We start from the raw sequence: 20,551 nt of genomic DNA, 5'->3' as shown, positions 1-20,551 counted from the left end.
TAATTGAAGAAAGGAGGAAACAAGGATATAATAAATGAGAGAAAGGAGGAGACAAGGATACTAGAGTGGAGTGGGTAAAACAAGGATAAATGAGAGGAGATAAAAGAGGAAACAAGTGTACTAGAGGGGAGAGGACAAAAAAAACTTGATAGAAAAGAAGAGGGTGGAACGAGGACACTTAAAAGGGTAGAAGTAGGAAACAAGGATACTTTGGAGAAGGGGAAAGGAGGAAAGGAGGATACTAGACAGAAGAGGATAAAAAAGGAAACATGAGAGGAAAAGAGGCATGATGAGAAAACAAGAACACTAGAGAGAGGAGAGGGGAGGAAACAAGAATACAAGAGAAGCGAAAAGGAGGAAACAAGGATACTTGAGAGGAAAGGGAAGAAAGAAACAGAGGCGTTAGAGGCAAGACAAGGAGGAAACAATGATATCAGAGAGGAGTTAAAGAAGGAAACAAGGATACTAGAGAGGAATGGAAAGAAGGAAACAGGGGAAACTGATGGGAGAGAAGGAGGAAACAAGAATATTAGAAATGAGAGAAAGGAAGAGACAAGGATACTTGAGTGGAGTGGGTAAAACAAGGATACATGAGAGGAGATAAAAGAAGAAACAAGTGTTCTAGAGGGGGGAGGATAAAAAAGGAAACATGAGAGGAAAAGAGGCATGATGAGGAAACAAGGATACTAGAGAGAAGAGGGAGGAAGAAACAAAGATACTAGAAAAGCGAAAAAGAGGAAACAAGGATACTTGAGAGGAAAGTGAAGAAGGAAACCGAGGTATAAGAGGCAAGAAAATGAGAAAACAATGATATTAGAGAGGAGAGAAAGGAGGAAATAAGGATATTAGAAATAAGTGAAAGGAGGAGACAAGGATACTAGATCCGAGAGGATAAAATAAGGAAATGTGACAGGAGATAAAACAGGACACAAGTGTACTAGAGGGAAGAGAACAAAAAAAGGAAACTTGGCAGAAAAGTAGAGGATGAAACAAGGATCCTAGAGTGGAGTGGGTAAAACAAGGATACATGAGAGGAGATAAAAGAGAAAATAAGTGTACTAGAGGAGAGAGGACAAAAAAACCTTGGCAGAAAAGTAGAGGATGAAACAAGGATACTTGAAAGGGAAGAAGTGGGAAACAAGGATACTTTGGAGGAGGAGAAAGGAGGAAACAAGGATACCAGAGTAAAAAATGAGCACACAAGCACACTAGAGAGGAGAGGAGGAAAGAAGTATACTGTAGAGGACAGAAGGAGGAAACAGGGATACCAGATTAAAAGGAAAGAAGGAAACAAGGATACTTGAGAGGAGGGAGGGAGGAAATAAGGTTACAAACAAGAGGCGTGTAATGTGCTTTAGAGGAAAAAAAAGGAGGGAACAAGGGTATAAGGTAGGGGATGAGAGCTCAAAACTGGACTCCTTATTGATAAATACACACACACACACACACACACACACACACACACACTCTGAGACAGCACCCAGAGCTCATCAATTAGTGCTGCTTGATAACGAAGCACAAGCTTGTTGCCAAATAACGCAGCAGCTGTTCACACACTCAGTCTCCAGCAGCTGCACATTGTGTGTGTGTGTGTGTGTGTGTGTGTGTGCCTCTGTGTGTGTGTGTGTGTGTGTGTGTGTGTGTGTGCCTCTGTGTGTGTGTGTGTGTGTGTGTGTGTGTGTGTGTGTGTGTGTGTGTGTGTGTGTGTGTGTGTGTGTGTGTGTGTGTGTTTGTGTGCCTCTGTGTGTGTGTGTGGGTTTGTCAGACATGTGGTGTAATTACCTTTCACGCTGAAAATCAGATTAAAAAACAGCTGACTGTGTCAGACCTGCTGCTCGTTTAGCTTCTCTGCTTCACTCTGTTTTACTCTGAAAGGAAACTTTTACTTCCTGTTTTACTTTGAAATTTGACTTTTGGTCATCCCTACAGTTTGTAACCATGTCACGTCTAATTTTATTTTTTTTTCCTGGCCTCAAAGCTATGGTGACCTTTAGAAAGACTCCAGAGAAGCTGCTCAAAGTCTAATAAATGAAATCAAAGATAGATTTTTTTTTTAGTTTTAGAAAAGCACTGAGAGTTTATTGTGTTGAGCAAGGTCTGTTTATAAAATGTCCTGAAGGTTTTGCTCAGGTTTTAATGTCGGACACCTTTTTTGTGAAAGTGTGTGAAACAGTTGTGTAATCTAACATAACTTCTTTTTGTCCCTCCACAGCTCCAGTCAACCCACATCTCAGTGAGTACCTTTAAACCACTTTCAGCTCATAAAGAGCAGCCTCAGTAACATTAGACTAGGTGTGTGTGTGTTTGTGTGTGAGTGTGTCTTATTTATATGTGCTTCTGCCTGTGAATGTTTAGGGGAGTTCCAGTGTGGCTTCGAAGACGAGAACATGTGTCTGTTCTCGCAGGACAAATCGGACGTGTTCGACTGGACACGTCACAGCGCCGCCACGCGAAACACCAAATACACTCCAAACACCGGCCCGAGCTCTGACCACAACGGCTCCAAACAGGGTATACACACACACACACTAACACACGTAATTTTAACCCTTTATGAAAACGAAAAGCAACATTCAGAATATAGAAACATGGAAGTATTAAAAAACTGCAGTACCTCTGGTGTCCACTAGAGGCTTGCTTCTACAGTGAGTCAGTCTCCATAAAACCCCATGAAGCTAAGGGTTTAAGTCACAATGTTTAACAATATGGTACTAGTGGAAACTAACAATTCCAGGCATATTGTTTTTCAAAAATGATGCTAACAAAAGCTAATAGTAATGTCCACATAGTTCACCCAAATATTCTTGCTAACTGAGGCTAATAGCTTTTGCTACATCATCTACCAATACGATGCTAACTGAAGGTTTAGCTACATTGTCTACCAGTATGATACTAATTATATACTAATGTGATATTAGCTAAAGCTAACATTTTGTTGGCACTATTATAGTTGGAACTACGGCGGTATCGGATCGTCTTCGAACCTCCGACTTCCATTCTTGATTAACGAAAACATTCTTAGCAAATGCTTTTGCCTCAGTGCTACATTATATACTAAAATGATGCTAACTGAAGCTAACAGTTTAGCTACATTATTTACTAACATAATGCTAACTGAAGCTAACAATTTAGCTACATATTTAATAAAATGGTGCTAACTGATGCTACCTGTTTAGCTACATTATTTACTAATATTATGCTGACTGAAGCTTACAGTTTTGCTACATTATTTACTAAAATGGTGCTAACTGATGCGAACTGAAGCTAACAGTTTAGCTACATTATTTGCTAATATCATGCTAATTGAAGCTAACAGTTTAGCTACATTATTTACAAGCATAATGCTAACTGAAGCTAACAGTTTAACTACATTATTTACTAATATGATGCTTACTGATGCTAACTGAAACTATCACTTTAGCTTCATTATTTACTAATGTGATGCCAACTGAATCTTACAGTGTTAGCCACATTATTTACTAATATGATGATTACAGAAGCTAGCTTTATCATTGTTTACCCATGAGATGCTAACAGAACCTTATGTTTCTAGCTACATTGTTCACCAATATGATGGAAGTAGAAGCTACATTGTTTATCAATATGATGCTAACTAAAGCTAACAGTTTTGATTACAATATTTTTTACCAATATGATTTTAATGGAAGCTAATGATTAAAGCCACTTGTTTACCAATATGATTTAAAGAGAGACTAATGGTTTTAACTGCAGTACTGTTTACCAATATGATGCCAATGGAAGCTAATGGCAGCTTTAATACAAATATGATGCTAACGGAAGCTTTTTGATAGTATATGATGTCAACCAGCTGAAGCTAGTCTCTCTGGACCCTTTTCCGTGGATTTATTTCACCTGTTGTGTGATCACTTGTGAAAGTTAATCATTTTCATTAGGGGTTTTGACCAATCAGAATTAAGTGTCATAGCACAGCTCAAACGTTATTTAAAAATGAGTGGCTGATAATGATAATGTTTAACTTTTCCAAATACATATCAAAGACAACTTTGAGTTTCATCCTTACTCCAGACACCAGATTAATTTTCTCATTTTCTTTTAGTATGAAGCTCAATTTAGCCGCTAGTTAGCTTAGTTAGCATTACACTGAAATGGAAAGCAGCAGGAAACAGAAAGCCTGGCTCCATCTAAAGGTAACAAAAAGCCTGAAAGTGTATGAAAACCTATTTCTGTGGATATCTGGGGGACTGGCGTGAGAGCGGTTTGAATCCTGAAATGTCAGCAAGAGGGAGATTAAAAAATAAAACATTCTTACTTTAATCCATAAGTTGTGCGTCAGTCTGAGTCACAGAGGCTTCAAATAAACTCTGATCCGTCAGAGTGTAATGTGAAATGTGAGCAGACAGGAGACCATGGTGTGTCCGTTTGTTGGTGTGTTTTTGTGTTTTTGTACCAGCAGCTGCGACAGTAGGAGGGGAGCAGGGGATTAAAACTGACACTGTGTGTTAATCATCCTGCCGGACTCGAACCGTCGTCTGATTCGTGACGCTCTGGACGGGTGACGCCCACTCTGAGCTCGATAAGAGGCTGAACGTTAAAAGCAGCAGAGGAGCAGCCGGGGGAGTGAAGTCTGCACTGACTGAATGAGAGCAGTTTGACGGACACGCCGCAGCACTCACTTCTGCTGTCGATTCAGTTTCAGAAACTTTCTGCTGTGAAAACCGTTCACGGGAGAGCCACATCTGCAGAAAACGTGTTGGAAATAATAGTTAATAAAGGAAGAAGATAGTTTTTGTTGAAGTTGAAGAGAAGTTTAACAACAGTTATCACTCTAATCATTTGAGTTTGAACTCTCTCTGCTTAATCGTCGCTTTCTCTTATGGAGTTTGGCACACAGAGGGACGTTATCAGAGAAAAGCAACATCTTACAAACACAAACTGACAATCAAGTGACTCTCACGGGCTGATTACTGCGAGGAAACGCCTGACCAAATTATCTTTACACTGTCACAGCTGACTCTGGATCTGTAAGTAAGCCGGCCTGTCAAACTGTCCAGCACTTCTTAGTCTGATAAAGATAACTTCAGCTCCTGTCCCAGAGCAGAAATAGTTTTCAGAGAAGAATGACAGTTCAGAGTTGAGACTTTTGTTTGTTCATTTACTTTTTACTCCAGCCGTCAGCCGTCGGGTCCAGATATCAGTCTGACGGCTCGTTTTTTATTCAGCTCTCTAAAACCTTCAAACCACACGTCAGGTTTTAGTGACGGAGACAAAGAACTTCTTCTGAGACGCCATTTTGAAACAGATGTTTCACAATGATAAAAAGAAATCCTGAAGAGGAGAAGAAGAGACAAAGACCGCTTCCACACCAACACTGAGGCAGTAATGACATCAAGTCTTACTGTCACAAATTCAGCCTCCAGTCTCAATCTACCTCCTCGTTCCCACAGGAAAAGTCAAACTTAGACATTTTATTCTTCTCTGCTTCACTGCAAAATAATCCAAACAGTTTGATGCTCAAATTATGTGAAAAATCACCCCCTAAAAATGTCATTAGTCTGTCAGTGAAACCTGTACAAATGGGACAAAATGAAGTTGTCTGATACACAAAGTAAACAAAGAGTTACTTGTCCCACAAATTGCTTTCTAGATCAAATGGTGTCTCTGTGCAAAACTGTTTTTCCATTTTCTTTTGCATACATTTAACAGATTCATTCATTTTAATTAAAACAGATCCTCCTCATTATAAATAACAGCTTATTTACCCTGGTGCTAACAGCCCTGCACAGTTAGATTGAAATATTTACCGTCTGCTGAGAGCTGTTTGGCTCAAACTTTCATGAGCTCAAAACAACAGTTTATCTCTAAATGAGCTGAAAAATCCCATACCTGCACATACAGCCTTTTAAACTTACTGTTATTACAACAATCAGGAGTTAAAATCAGTCTGTAGCTGTTTGAGGATCAACACATACACATACCACACCACAGAGTGTTTATTTTTCTATTCATCAAACTTTAACATGCTGGTTTTTGCACACTCTTTTAGAAAATAAGCTTGACATTGTGATGTTGCGTCACATCTGTCGTGGAACTGGATAAAATGTTAACTGTCTGGTGCATCATTGTCTCCTAAAACACAACGGTCTTGATGACAGAACTGCATATCGGCCTTTGGAGAGCTCTCTGCTGCCACTTTCCCTTGAGCTTCAGTTAGTGGTCAGTTGTTGAAACTGCAAGGACATTTTCTCTGACTCCAAGATGACCGGCAGACAAACACACCTTTGGACTCCTGCTGGCATATCCTGACAATCTTTCTATTTTTATGTAATTTTATGAAAAGTCATATATTTGGAAAAGAAAAAAAAGAAAGAATTTTTTTTTTTCATGGCCTTAGAAAAATGAAAAGACTTTAGGAAAACATCTCAACACAGGTTTTCATAATCCATGCGTTGCGGCAGCTCATCTCAGCAAAATCAGCTGCAGTTTTTTTGCTCCTAAATATCACAATCCACTCTCCCCTTAGTGTGCAAAGGGAAGGGTTCCTTAAAACAGACCCTAAGGGGTACTTTGAAAATGCTCTGGCTGCTTAAGGGCACCTTGTGACAGATGCTTTACTGTTACTCAGATATTTGTGTATAAAATGACAGGCTGGCTCCAGAGGACGGGTTGAGAATGAAGTGACCACGAAAAACTTAAAATATCACAATAACAATGGTTATTGTCAACTTTTGCTACAGAAGCCATAAAAGGCCACGATTTTATAAAATATATCTAATTTTTTTTCTAAAGATAACAGGTTAATAAAGGTTGTTATCTCGATATATCTTGGCTTAATTTTCTTGTTATCTCGAGTAATCGCCGCTTCATTTTCTCGATATATTGGTAAAATAAGTTGTGATCTCAAGAAAACAACTAATTTCAACTTGTTATATAGAGAAAACAAAGCTTAGTTTTCTCAAGATAACAAAAAATTAAGTTGAAATCTCAATAACAAGCTTTGTTTTCTTGAGATAATGAGCAAAATGAATTGAGATCTCAAGGAAACAACTAATATTAACTTGTTATCTCAAAAAATCTAAGCTCTGTTTTCTCGAGATAACGAAAGGATAAGTCGAAATTTCAAGCTTAGTTTTCTCCAGATAATGAAAACATTAAGTCAAAATCTTGAGACAACAAGCTAAGTTTTCTAGAGATGGCCACTTATTTTTCTCGTTATTTCAGAAAACTTATAAGTGGAGATCTCAAGAAAACAAGTTATATTGACTTGTTATCTCTAGAAAATTAAGCTTTGTTTTGTCAATATAATGAGTAAAAATGTTAAGATCTTAAGAAACCAATTAATATTGACTTTTTATCTTGAGAAAACAAACTAAGTTTTCTAGAGATCTCCAATTATACTACTTGTTATCTCCAGAAAACGTACAAGTGGAGATCTTGAGAAAACAACTAATATTGATCTGTTCACTCGAGAAAACTGAGGTGTTTTTCTCAAGATAACGAAATCCAGAAATCTCCACTTATTTTGCTTGTTTTCTCCAGAAAACTTTTAAGTGAAGATATAAAGAAAACAACTAATATTAACTTGTTATCTTGAGAAAACTAGGCTTTGTTTTCCCAAGATAACCAAAAAAGTAAGTCGAAATTTTGAGAACAAGCTTTGTTTTCTCGAGATTATAAGAAAAATAAGTTAAGATCCGAGAAAACAACTAATATTAACTTTTTGTCTCAAGAAAACTAAGCTTCATTCTCTCGAGATAAAAAAAAGTTAAAATCTTGAGAAACAAGCTAAATTTTCTAGAGATCTCCACTTATTTTTCTGGTTATTGTCAGAGTGGAGATCTTGAGAAAACAACTTATTTTAACTTGTTTTCTTAAGAAAACGAAGTAAATATATTTTATGAAATCATGGCCTCTTTTGACTTCCATACTGAAGAAAAGGCTTATGTAAAATTGAAATGTAGATTTACAAAAAAATCCTTTTTTAATACATTTAATTACATTTTAATACTTTTTCCCAAACATTATCAAACAGATGCTGAGGGCTCTTTAATCTGTCACTGTAGAAAACCTTGAACCAGAACCTTGACACGTGCTCTGTTTTAACATCAGTGTGAGTTCAGAAAACGCTGAATAATAAACTATTCATGGAGTTAAGTCATAAAGCTTGAGTTTAAGCTGTCCTTATTCAGCTTACAGCTGTGTTATACGTGTAAATGTTCTGCTGATAAATATAAACCGCAGGCTGCTGAGGATTAATGCAGGAACAGAGGAACATATCAGAGCGTGCTGCGTGTAATCCCCAGTAAACAAAGGTTAAAATAACTCCACAGTCGATGTGTGACAGCTGCAGTTTGTTGCTCGTCTCCTCCTCCTCGTTTCCTCGCTGAAATCACCCCGCTCCTCTTCTTCCTCTTCTTCTCCTGCTGCAGCTCGTCTCACTCCGCAGTGGAATCTCATTAAAGCGCGCCTTGGGGTAAACTGTTTAAAATCTGCTGTCAAACAGGAAACATGCGTGACTCGCTGTTTTCTACACTCGTGTACAATTTAATTTGTGAGGAGTGTTTCTGTGCTGGATGAGCCGGGGGTGGATTTGTCTTTTTTTTTTTTTTTTTTTTTTGCTGCTGCTGTGTCTGCAGCTTGCTCTTACATTAGCTTTTAGTGTTCCTGCCCTCCTGGGTTAATCTGTGCTGGTCGGGGAGGCAGGGTTACGGGTTAAATTCCCTGCTTGGCTCAGAGAAAGGAATTAAATGAAAAGGAAATGACCAGAGGAGACTTTCTTGTTACGTAGTTTTTGTGTTTGTGCATCTCTCAGATTGTAACTGAATAAATGAAGAATAAACAAATTGTCCAAATGAACGAACTGGAGGATGAACAGTGAGGTAGCTGTATCTGTGAGTGTCTGACTGAATAAATAAAAAGCCACCCTGACCTCTGACCTCTGACCTCTGACCTGGTCTATGCTGTGTCTCTCTCAGGTTTCTACATGTACATCGAGACATCGAGGCCGCGGCTGGAAGGAGACAAAGCCCGTCTACTGTCTCCAACCTTCAACATGAACACCAAGAACTCCGCCCCCTCCTCCAACAGCCCCACCTACTGCTTCGCCTTCTACTACCACATGTATGGGAAACACATCGGTAAGTGGCGAGCTTCAAAAGAAGGTGGCCAACATAAAGGATGAAAGGTTATAAGAAAAATAAGGGTTAATGTTTCCCCGTTGGTTCGTGCCCGCAGGAGCTCTGAACGTGTTTCTGCGTCAGAAAGGTCAGACTGTGACGGACACCTCAGTCTGGAGTCTGACCGGCAACCAAGGAGACCGCTGGAGACAAGCCAAGGTCAACATCCATCCCACAGCAGCCTTCCAGGTAGACTACACACACACTCACTCACTTACACACTTCACATAAACCACCAAATGATTATTTTATGAGGTCTTCTGAGAGTGCATTGCTCAGTTTGTCTCTCTCTGTCTGTCAGATGGTGATTGAGGGCGTCCGGGGTTCAGGAATCGAGGGAGACATCGCCATCGATGATGTCACTATCGAAGAGGGTGAATGTAAAGACCCGCCCCCAAACAGTAAGTGTACATGTACTATGATTTAGAATAATAATATTTCCCTAACATCTTCAAACCTTTCCCTTATTTTTATTAACAATAGAAAAATCATTTAACACTATGACTTATTCAAAATTTATTTTTTCCTTTTAAGTAAGTACTTTTTCTTTTTCTTTTTTTCCTTTTTTTTCTTTTTTGTAGTTCTTTTTTTTTCAAAATTTCTATCTCATTTTTAATTATTAAAATTTTCACTTTTTTTTCTTTTATTTATATTATTATTCTATTTTCATGGGGGTTTTTTTGTAATAGTATTTTTTGTCATTTTATCTCCTTTTTTGTCTTTTCACATTTTTTTTTCCAGTCTAAATTTAATTTTCTGTCATTTTGAGTTTTTATCTTTAAATTTTACTTTTTATTTCTTTTAACTTCTTTTAATTTTGTGAATTTTTCTCTATCCTATTTTTTCTTTTCTAGAGCTTTAGTTATTTCTGTTTCACATTACATTTAAAATTTGTCTTTACTTATTCTTTTTTTTTACAATTAGTTCTTTATTTCCATGTCATTTCTATTTTCTTAAATTTTCCGTTTAAAAGTTATTTTTATTTCTTATTGCTGAATTGTTGCTGCTCAGTCGAGCATTTCATCTTTTTAGTGACTGTGACTTCTTGATTGAGGTCGTGTGAGCTTCCTAAACAGCTTGATTCGCATGAAGCTGGTCTTTTATTGGCTCAGTCTGGAATTAGCTCATAATTAAAGTCCCTGATTGCTACACCACCATGATGAAGTTGTTAACGAATTCCCTGTAAAAAGTTTATTTTCCTCACTAAAAGTCCTGAAGCATGAAGCTGAAGAGTCCGGTGATGGTAAAAATGTTATCATCACCTGACCTCTTACAGGGCCCCAAACCTCAGATCGGGAACCACTGCTGCTACGGTTACCATCCAGATTCACTAGATTTTGACACCGTCCTCTGACTCTTTTAACATATCCTCTCTCTGTGTCTCTGCCTCTTAGATCTACGGTCGCTTGCCCCGCCCTCTTCACCTCATATATGGCAGCTGTGCGTCACTCTGAGTCTGGCTCTGATTGGCCAGCAGAGGTGACCCCCCCTCACTACGAGACGCCATGACCTTTGACTCTCCTGTCCCCTGAAAACCTCATCATCCCCCTTCATTAACACCCCCGACCCCTCCCCTGGTTACCAAAGACTCAGTCAGAGCTTCAGAGAGACTTCCTGCCAAGACGGCTGACACTAAAGGTCAAAGTTCACCAGAAGGTGTTGATCCGGAGTGAAGCGATTGGGATCAAAGTCATATGTTAAAGAGGGGGTATTCACAAACATAAGGTAACAGTAAACTAAACATGTGAGGTCATATGTTGAAGGGATGGGCCTCAAACACCAAGGTCTACCTAAAGTTCCGCCCCTTAACAAGTCTCCAGAGAACTGGCCAATCAGAGGGAAGGGGGTTGTGGAGTAGGGAGCCTTAAAGAGACAGAAGCTTAGAAAAAGGTTTTACTAAAACAGCAGTGTGGGAAAAAAAAGGGATTTCCTGCAGATTTAACTCTTTTTCACAAACTACATTTAGACGACATTTAGTTCCTTGCTGGGACAGAAGGAGGTTATAATTATTTTTAATGATTAAATTCCCTCTGGTGAACTTTGACCTCTCGTTTCCAGCTCAAGCGCCACAAAGCACAGAGAAAACAGGCGCTCCAGTCAGAAAATAAAGACGAAGTGAAAGCTTGAATGTCGCCTCCCTTCATCCCTTCATCCCTCCATCCCTCCATCTCCATCTCATGCCCCCCTAACCCCGCCTCCACAGATCAACAGTACTGTACACGGAGCTGGACGGACAAACGGCAGTCTCTCTTTTTTGGGGGGGAAGGTAACTTTTTACAGCACGCGTCAGACAGACAGGCGCTATTTTTAAAGAAGACTTTAGATCGAATTTTGACGTCTGTCTGTCCGTCTGAGGAGGACAGTCCACCCTCTGCCATGACATCAAGTGCCTTCAGACTCACAGAGGAAAAGACCACCGGCCGCCGTCATGGACAAACGAAAAAAAGACAAACCGTCGGGCATCTTTACGTCTTAAAGGCCGAGGAGCAAGTGACGAACTCAATCATCTCCTCGTCTGATTATGCAGAGAAGTATTTCCTACTGAGTTTTTCCTTTTTGGTTTCAAACTGAAAGTTTATGAAGAGGATGAATTCGGGGATGATTTGATGAAGACGCCACGGACAGGAAGTAGACTCTGGATTTGGTCAGGAGCTCTTTGGTTTATTTAAAAAGTCAAACAACATGCAATCATACGGTGAGGATCTGTGGCGGGACTTTGAAAAAAACAGACCTCCTCTGGGACGTTTTCTGGGTTTGAGTATTTGGTCTCTAAGAACTCTTTTAGTTTTTGAGTTTCAGGAGGAAGCAGAGACTCTGACGCTACCTGAGACCATCAGTTACCTTAAACCACAAAAACAGACGGAGCTTTTAAAGAAGAAGAAAGAATAATGTATTGTAAATCAAATCTTATATTGTTCCTATTATATTATAAAGACAGGGGGAAATCTTAACTCTCATTTTCTTCGGTTTCTTCTTTATCAAAGAGGGCGGGACTTTATTAGATCTTTATTTTGGTTATTTATGAGTAAAAAAAAAAAAGATCCAAAGGTCGTTTTATGAGTTTAAAAACGTGGGGGTGTTCAGTTTTTATGTTAAGAATGAACGCTTCACGCTCGGATGATGAAATGTTTCAAGGTTACGCACTCAGGTGGATTTGGTTTGCAGTGAGTGAGTCGGCCTTTTAACAGAGTCCTTGCTGGCAGTAAATGTACACATCGTGAGCCAAAAGGAGGAAGAGGGAGGGATTTATATGCCTCCTTTGGTGACCCATGACAAAGGCCAAGAGTTTTATCTCGCCTGGTTGAGCAGGAATACTGATAAAAGTTGGGTAGTATCTTTAAAGGGGAGATGATTAAAATCCTTCACTTTATTCCTCAGAGACCGGACGTTCCCCTGGGGGAAGTGAGGGATCCGATTTAGCTGCTCTTTCCTCAGCGGTCTCACACCACCTTGTTTTGCCCTTTTCTTTCTTTTCCCCTCTTTTGTTCCAGGAAAAGTTCTGCAACACTTTTTCAAAATGAAGTACACTGCAAAAAACTGAAATCTTATCAAGTGTTTTTGTCTTATTTTCGTCTTATAAATGTCTTATTTCAAGGTATCTAAAGATGCTATGAGGAGGATCTGTTTTGATTCTGCACACTGTTGTAAATTACTTTTAGTGAGGCGGGTGTTTGTTTTGGAATTTAATGGAGATCAGATTGAAACAAATTTTCTTTGTTCAAGACAACTTTTTACTGGATACAACACGCTGAGATAAGGGACTTATCAGTTTGAAACATGGCATCAAGCAAACCTTGAAGCAGCCGGCTATATGTAGCGCTATCGGCAGCCCGGCACTCCGACATATCCGTAGGCTAACATGACAACAAGTAAACGCTGTCAGTTTGTAAGTAGTTCAGTAGCCGTTTATATTTAGCACAGCTGGCAGTCCGGTGCTCTAATGCTGCGGCCACACAGGACCCAATTGGTGAATTGGCGAGTCTGGACGCTGGATTATTTTGACAAGCTGAGGGGCTGACGCGCATCACTGTGCAGGTGGAGTAGAGAGCCCGCTCATTTAAAGACAAAAGAGCATCTGAAAAACAATGAGCTGTGGTTTCAAAAGCATGACAGGAGAGTGTGTGAAAGCGTTAGAGATCACAATCAAGGCCTGCTGCCTCTCCCTGGTAATCCACCTCCACTGGCCCTGCCTGGCTGTTCCCTGCAACCTCATCCCATGTTCCCGGAGGTCTCCCAGGGGATAATGAAGGGGTCGAGGAAAGAGAGGACCCCAGAGAATTTCCATCTTTTCCCCGCTCTTTCCTCCTCTCTATCAGGCTCAAAACTCCACTGAGGAAAACACAGTCGGACTCAGTGATGACCCGTGTAGGCAAATCCAGCTGGGAACGAATATTTACAGAACTTACCCTCAAAACCTGTCTCCTCAGCCACTTCCACCCAAGCCTGCTCCTTTTTTTTCTGGTCTCTGTAGAGTACCCACGTCGTATTGTATAACTCTGGATAATGACACACCGCACAGATTGTTTTATCCTCCATCTTTTGGCGGGGTTGGAGTCGGAGCACAGCACAGCCCCCTAAAGTCATCAAATAAATGACGTCAGGAGGGTAATGTCATCGCTGATTGGCTGCTGTGGCACAGTCTCACAAATTTATGTTGAAAGTTCAGTATTTCCACCTCGAGTTTAGAGGTGTCTGACGCCCCCAACGCGCCGTCCGGGGGGAAATCCAAATGCATCTTTGTATTGACTTTGTATGTGATCTCGACGCAAATTTGCGTCCGGTGTGGCCGTACCATAAGACATGTCTGTGTGTGTAACGTAAGTAAATCCTGGTTAGCTATGTCCTGCCAGTCATCTACCAATCAGAGCTAACGTAACCTCACTCTTCATTTTATTGACAGACTCTCAAGTTTGAACAGACCACTGCAGAATAACTGCTGACTGTGGGTTAGCTAATTAGTCTTTAGCTCGTGCTTTATCACTCTCCTGTTTAGCTGTGTTCTTCTCTTCTGTTCTTTTTCTGTCTGACAGTTAGGCTCCAGTGTCCACTATCACTACAAAATTAATCACAGAAATCATTTTCTGCAGAGAAAAACACTGATCCCTGTGTTCTATCTCTTCTCTCTACTAAACTTCGTCAGCCGGCATGGTGTTGTCATGGAGACCTAGTCGACCCGAACTGGAAGCTAAGATGCAGCAATTTAATTTTTTATTTGTCACAGTTTAGACCTCATTTTTGTCTTCAAAAACCTTGAAATAAGACATTTTCCTGGACTAGTCAGGTGAAAGGGGCTCATTTCAAGTCTAAAAAGACATTTATTACTGAAGACAAGAGAAAAACACTGGATAAGATTTCAGTTTTTTGCAGTGTAGCATCTTGTTCCTGTCATACTGTGTCCAAGCTCAGGCCGGTCTCTGCAAACCAAATCTACCTACAGGTGCAAACAAAGTAACTGTGAACTTTAATATTTCCCCTGAAAACTGAGCTCATGTTAAAAAAAGCACAAAATGTTTTTAGTTCAGCAGAGCCGTCATGACAGCATCCCATCCCTTCACACCTGTATGTAAACTTCATTTACAGTCGAAGCGAAAGGCTCTTCTCAGCGTCCTCATGGCCTATTATTTGCTGACCTTCTGGGTAAAGCTGGATCTGTGGGTGAACTCTCATTTCAGGATTGGATTAAACTGAATTTGCATTGATTTGACTGGAAGTGTGTGTGAGCATGTACTCCCTGAGCGAGCTGCAAAACAAAGAAGAAATATATGATCCAGTGTGTCGTTTAAAGCATCTTTCTGGGTTATAAAACATGTTTTTATTGGAGATGTTGGATTTTCTCTCCATCATAATGATAAAAGCTGATTTCCATCTCGCTGCCGCACACTGGCATAAATCTTTGATGAGAAACATTCAGCAGAGGATGTGTTAGATAACTCAGATAAATATCATTCCTCTTTAATGTTTTGTTGATCTTTTTCTCTCCCCGTGGCGACACTTTTCCTCTCAGCGTGTTTTTCCACTGCGGCTGATAATCAGATTTTTATTAAAGCTCCTCTGGGTGTCAGTTTATCCTCACTGCATCATTATCACATTAACTCTGTTTGCTGGGATCTCAGGAGGTGATTGTCTGCCTCTGATGAACACCAGCGGCTTTCTTTATTCAATTATTCATGTTTTTAAAATGTGCAGATCCGAGCTGTGTGTTTTAGTGATTACAGTCCGGTCACACAAACGAGCTGCTGTTTCCATAAAGAGAAGAGTAATAACCGCCTCTCTATCCTGCATCCTTCCATCCCTTGTTCATTAGCAGAGCCACGCTGTTCGGAAACCACTGGAAGCTAAGAAACTAAGAAAATCAACATGACGCAAAAGCTTAAAAAAAGCTAAAATATTAACAACAGGTCAGAATTTGATTAAAAATTAATGCAGCTTTTTTTTCCTTTGGTTATGTGCAATTTACACCCAGACAAAAAAGAAATGTTCATGTTTTTGTTTTTGTTTGTTTTTCAGATGGGAGGGGTCAATAAATTACAGTTTTGAAAAAATGAAAAAGAAAGATATTTTTATAACTGTGATAATTCTCTGCAATAGATTATCAGATCAGTTGAACTTGCGTTATTATCATTATAATTATAACATTAATAAATACACTCCAAATGTAACATTTAAGCTGTCATGGCGTCTTCAAACTGCAGTGTGTTAATGTGTGTGTGTGTGTTTGTTTTCAGTCTCTTATGGGGACTCGACTTTGGTTTACGTTTGTTCTTGTGGGGACTCTGGTCTTAGGTCTCCACAAGTTAAAAATGAAACTTTTTTTTGGTATGCATATGCTCAAGTCAGGCACCCAGAGATACATGTAAAGCAAATAATTGTTTTACCAGTGTGTGTGAAAAAAAACAGAAAATGTGGCATTATGGGGACCTTACAGCGAAACTATACGAGATGCGTCTCTGGTCAGGATGCTCCCAGCCCAGGGCGGCTCCAAATCTCTAGCCAGACTCTTCTTTTCTGTTGTTCCCAAATGGTGGAATGAATTACCAAACTTTATATGATCCACAGAGTCTCTTTCTACTTGAAGAAATGTCTGAAAACTCGTCTAATCAGGGAACACTTAAGCACTTAATCTGACCCTTCTCCTCTTTGTCCTCAAGGGTAGAATGAGTAAGAAGGTCTCAGTCTCAGCTCTTATTGATTTTTCAGCATGATTACTGAATGTTGTTGAAGGTTGAAGTATATTGTTGCAGCAATTAATTGCGGTTTGTTAGCTAGATTATTTTGCATTAGTTAAAAAAAGAATCCTGCAGCCGAATAACTTGTAGCACTTTGTTGAACTAACTTGGTTTTTCCTTCTGTCTAAATTCTTGCTTGTGTTGCACGTCGCTTTGGACAAAAACATCTGCTAAATGAAACTATAGAACTGTAGGATCCAGATCACATTGGTTTCTATTCAAGTCAACATGTCAACTTCATTTATATAGCACATTTTAGAAAACAATCAACTCTTCTGAAGTGTTGCACAGTGGGAACATTAATAAGACAAATAAAATCACATAAAAAAGCACATAGAAACAAATAAGAGCCATAAAACACAGGGGTTAAAACTATAAAAGACATAAAAGTACAGAAATAACACAACTCTCAAAAAGTGAGTTTTATGGAGTTTTTTTTGAGTCAGTCCCAGCAGATATGCAGGCATCCTCACATTGCCAGATGCTGGAGCAGTGACGCATCAATTTGGAAAAAGTAGATTGAGTGGGACAGGAAGTCGCACAGAAACCACGTAAAAGCACCAAGGGGCAGCATCTGGTTAGTAAAAACGAAGCCTTGGCTAAAAGTTGCTGTTCATCGAGAATCTGCTTGAGGCTGGCTGCAGAAAGACCAGTAGTCACGTACACACCCAGTCATATAAAACAGACTTTTACGGCATTAAAAAACATATTTGCAGCCTGGTTCAAAAACGGCTTGGGTCCACTCTGTAGGGTGATTGAATTTTCTCTAACTTGGCAGTTTAGAAGTTGTTAGGATGACTGTCCAATCAGAGACACAGCTCAACTTACGGGACTGACGGGCGCCCTGTAGCTGTTCGAAAGGAAACTCACAGTCGGTGTCAGATATAATATGGATTAGCTTGATTTCACTGTTTCAGAACAGATGGGTGACATTGCGAAGACTAAGTCCATGTTTTATACAGTCTATGAAAAACACCCCATGACTTGCAAAATAAAACAAACCTCATCAAAACCAGATCAAATTTGACTTGACAAATTGAAGACAAGCTGACAGACTGGAGATACATCTGGTGTTTTCTCAGTGTTGTTTAAACCTTAGTGACAAAGAGGCGCCACAGACCATTAGAAAGATAAAAAAACTTGGACTTATGACATTTACACTCTTGCAAATTGTACATTTAATCTTTTATATGACGTTAAAAAACAACCCCTTACGAAAGAAAAATATATGTACCAATATATTTTTTGAAATGTATTGTAATATTTTGTAATATGTAATTTTCCCAATATATTTTCCAATATATGATATATTTGATATACATGGAATAATATATTGAGGGCATATATACAATATATTATATATTCATGAAATATTTTGCAATATATTGCAGAATATACAAATGATTGCCGCTTCCTATATATTGCGATATATTGGAAAATATAAATCTCATATATGGGAATATATTACCTAATACATGACATGCTATTTTCCAATGTGCTGCAATATATTTTTCTTCCGTAAGGGACTCTTAACCATGAATTCAAAACTCTCCAGTGAGGCTGTCAAGATTTTTGCAGGTGAACTCTCTAGTTCTGTATCAGGACTCTCTGGTGTGGATCCTCTTTCTGCCTCTCCCATGGATGATTTGTGCCCCTCCATTACGTTAACATTGAAAATATAATTTAGAGTCTGTGGAGGTCTTCTCAGAGCAAGATTCATTCATCAGCTCTGACACGCCAGAACGCCCGCGTCGCTCCCAGACTGCCTTGTTTATTGCTGCCTCGTTGTTTACCGAATGCAGCCTGGCGCCACGGTTGCCTAATGGCCACCATTCATCATCTCCCAATTGATTTTCAATTGCAGCAATGCTCAGTGTTAAGCAGATCAAAGTGGGGTCAGTCTACTTCCTGGAGTAGGTATAAGTGGGTTAGTTAAAGCCCAGAGGAGGAGGCTGCAGGTTTATGATGGGTGGGGACTCTGAGCTGCTTCTCGATGTTGAAGTGTTGTGTCTTTATTCATGGGATGAACTTTTGAAGGATATGTTTTAAACAGATCCTGAAGTTTTTGTTGAAGCCAAGCTCATAGTCCCGCCAAGTTTAAAACAATTCCTTTTTAAATTTGAAGTAGTTTGGACGGCTGAGCTGTTGAAGGACAGACTGAAGGCCTGTTTCTGTATTGGGTTATTAGATGCATAATGTGTTCAGCTCCTGATGCCTTCATGCTGACCCCCCGCTGACAATAAAATCCAAACTCTGTCTGAGTCTGTGCTGAGGGTGGGAACAATCGGCTTCACCTTCTTTTATTCTCTTTGAATTGTGAGTTCAAACGGCGGCACGTCTCCTCGTGGCGTCGACAGATCTCACTGAATTCCCAGTTGAGTCGGCGTGGAAGAGGAGGAGGAGGCAGGGGGTGTCTCCGTCGTCTTGTTCGGATCAGAAAAGCTTTTACAGCGGCGGCGTTCAGCTGTCATGTGAACACAAAGCTGCTCTCTGATCCGACGGCTCACCTGATTGAACCAGACGCCTCATCAGACAGTGGAGGTGAGACTGAGAGAGGATCAGCTGCTCAAAATGTCTTCATTTAAATCTGAGATAGAGAAGACGGAAAACCAAAAACATCTCAACGCCCCTGAATCACCTCCTGAGCAAAAGAGCAGGAAGAGCTCGGCTCATACTCTTCAGAGCAGGAGCAGTGATTACAGCTGCATCCAAACTTTTTCTTGAGTTGGAAATCAAAAAGTTTGGTGCATCAAACTGCATTTAAGATAATATCAGGCCTCTCTTACTGAGCAACTCATGTTTGACATAGTTTCAGAGTTCGACTCTGAAAAGATGCAAACTTTCTGCTCAAACTTCTAATTAAAGAGTGACGGTTGATCAAACCATAAGTTCTTTACTCCTACTATACCCAAAAGTCAACGACATGAGTAGCATTTGATACCAAAACAAAGCATTTACTGGAATCTTGATTATGTAGCATGTGCGTGCTAATGGCTAACTATGATATTGAAAGCAAAGTATTTTTTACGACAGCTCTGAGATCAGGTGAAGCCAGCAATTCTTTATTCTTTATATTTTCATCTTTAATTTGGATCCCATCTGCTTCCACAAAGCGGTTGCTAGTCTTCCTGGGGCCGACGCAACAAAACAGCTGAAAGAAAAACTATCATTCAAAACCACTTAGTATTCATTAAAAACAAATTTGCAAAAGAAGAAAAGTATTAACAGTCAAAAAACAATTTAGATTATGATAAGAATCAAATGAAAACTTATTATTCTGGATAATCAAATAAAGTTAGGACAGCGAAAACACATGAGACAAAGTTAAAAATCTAAAAGTTCAAAACAGTAAATTTAATTATTCTGTGACAAATCTGTGAGTATTTGTTTAATTTGATGATAAATGACTTCCTAGATCAAAGAGAAGAGATCATTTCTTGGTTCATTTGAAGAGTCCCCAGAGGAGAGCTGGTCATGTGTTTGTGCTTGGTCTCAGTTTCACTGTAAACTGTACAAAGGCTTCTCTCTGTGAACAGTTTGTGACCACCTGGATGCTTTAGAGACATCTAACAGGAACAACAATAATAGAGTTCTGCTGTCAAAATACCCAAGGTTATTACTTTAGTACGTCTTGTTTGTCCTAGTTTAACTTGAGATACAAAACAACCTCATACATATCTGTAACTTTAAAGTCTGGCACATTTCATAACTTAAGAAATGTATAGACCTAAGTTAAAATCACCAGTTTACAACCAGAAATTAAACACAGACAGTTTGAATTTAGAACAGACCAACACAAGGTACACAAGGTGACCAGCAGGTGTCACTATGGTCCTTGTTTCACACTTATCAGTGTAGGAATATTTTCTGACCTGAGCAATAAACAGATCTTGTAGCATGTGGTGGTTCAGGTTTGTAGTGCCAATTAGAGGTAAGAAAAACTTTACTAACAAAGCTGGATGAAGAGATGCTGACGTCCTTAAACTCAGATTTTTCAAGTCACAAATTGTTTTAAAACTTCTTAGATTTTAAAAGCATAGTGATCAAAAGATCTTGAGAGAAGATGAAAGATTCTCTGTACACATGAAGTAAATGAACGAACAGAAAGAAAACTTAATACACGTCTAAAAACAGGACTTTGAAGTTGTCTTTGAATCCTTATATTCTATT

At 39.4% G+C, this 20,551-nt stretch overlaps 1 protein-coding gene across 1 annotated transcript in view; it reads left to right on the top strand.

Annotated features, from left to right (window-relative positions):
- mdga2a (MAM domain containing glycosylphosphatidylinositol anchor 2a) overlaps positions 1-11,322 on the top strand; it is a 118,224-nt gene extending 106,902 nt beyond the window's left edge. The window contains exons 12-17 of the mRNA XM_074691791.1: positions 2,213-2,233; positions 2,356-2,511; positions 8,955-9,116; positions 9,214-9,344; positions 9,457-9,556; positions 10,550-11,322. Of these exons, the coding sequence (XP_074547892.1) occupies positions 2,213-2,233; positions 2,356-2,511; positions 8,955-9,116; positions 9,214-9,344; positions 9,457-9,556; positions 10,550-10,638 (659 nt within the window). The 3' untranslated portion in view covers positions 10,639-11,322. The remainder of the gene's footprint in view (positions 1-2,212; positions 2,234-2,355; positions 2,512-8,954; positions 9,117-9,213; positions 9,345-9,456; positions 9,557-10,549) is intronic.
- Positions 11,323-20,551: the final 9,229 nt, after the last annotated feature.

This window comes from Halichoeres trimaculatus, unplaced genomic scaffold (assembly GCF_033239565.1).
Source record: "Halichoeres trimaculatus isolate MK-OKI-2021-1 unplaced genomic scaffold, fHalTri1.1 fHalTri1_scaffold_17, whole genome shotgun sequence".
Taxonomy (NCBI): Eukaryota; Metazoa; Chordata; class Actinopteri; order Labriformes; family Labridae; genus Halichoeres; species Halichoeres trimaculatus.
Note: the sequence above shows the minus strand (reverse complement) of the source record. Positions and strands in the feature narration are given on the sequence as shown.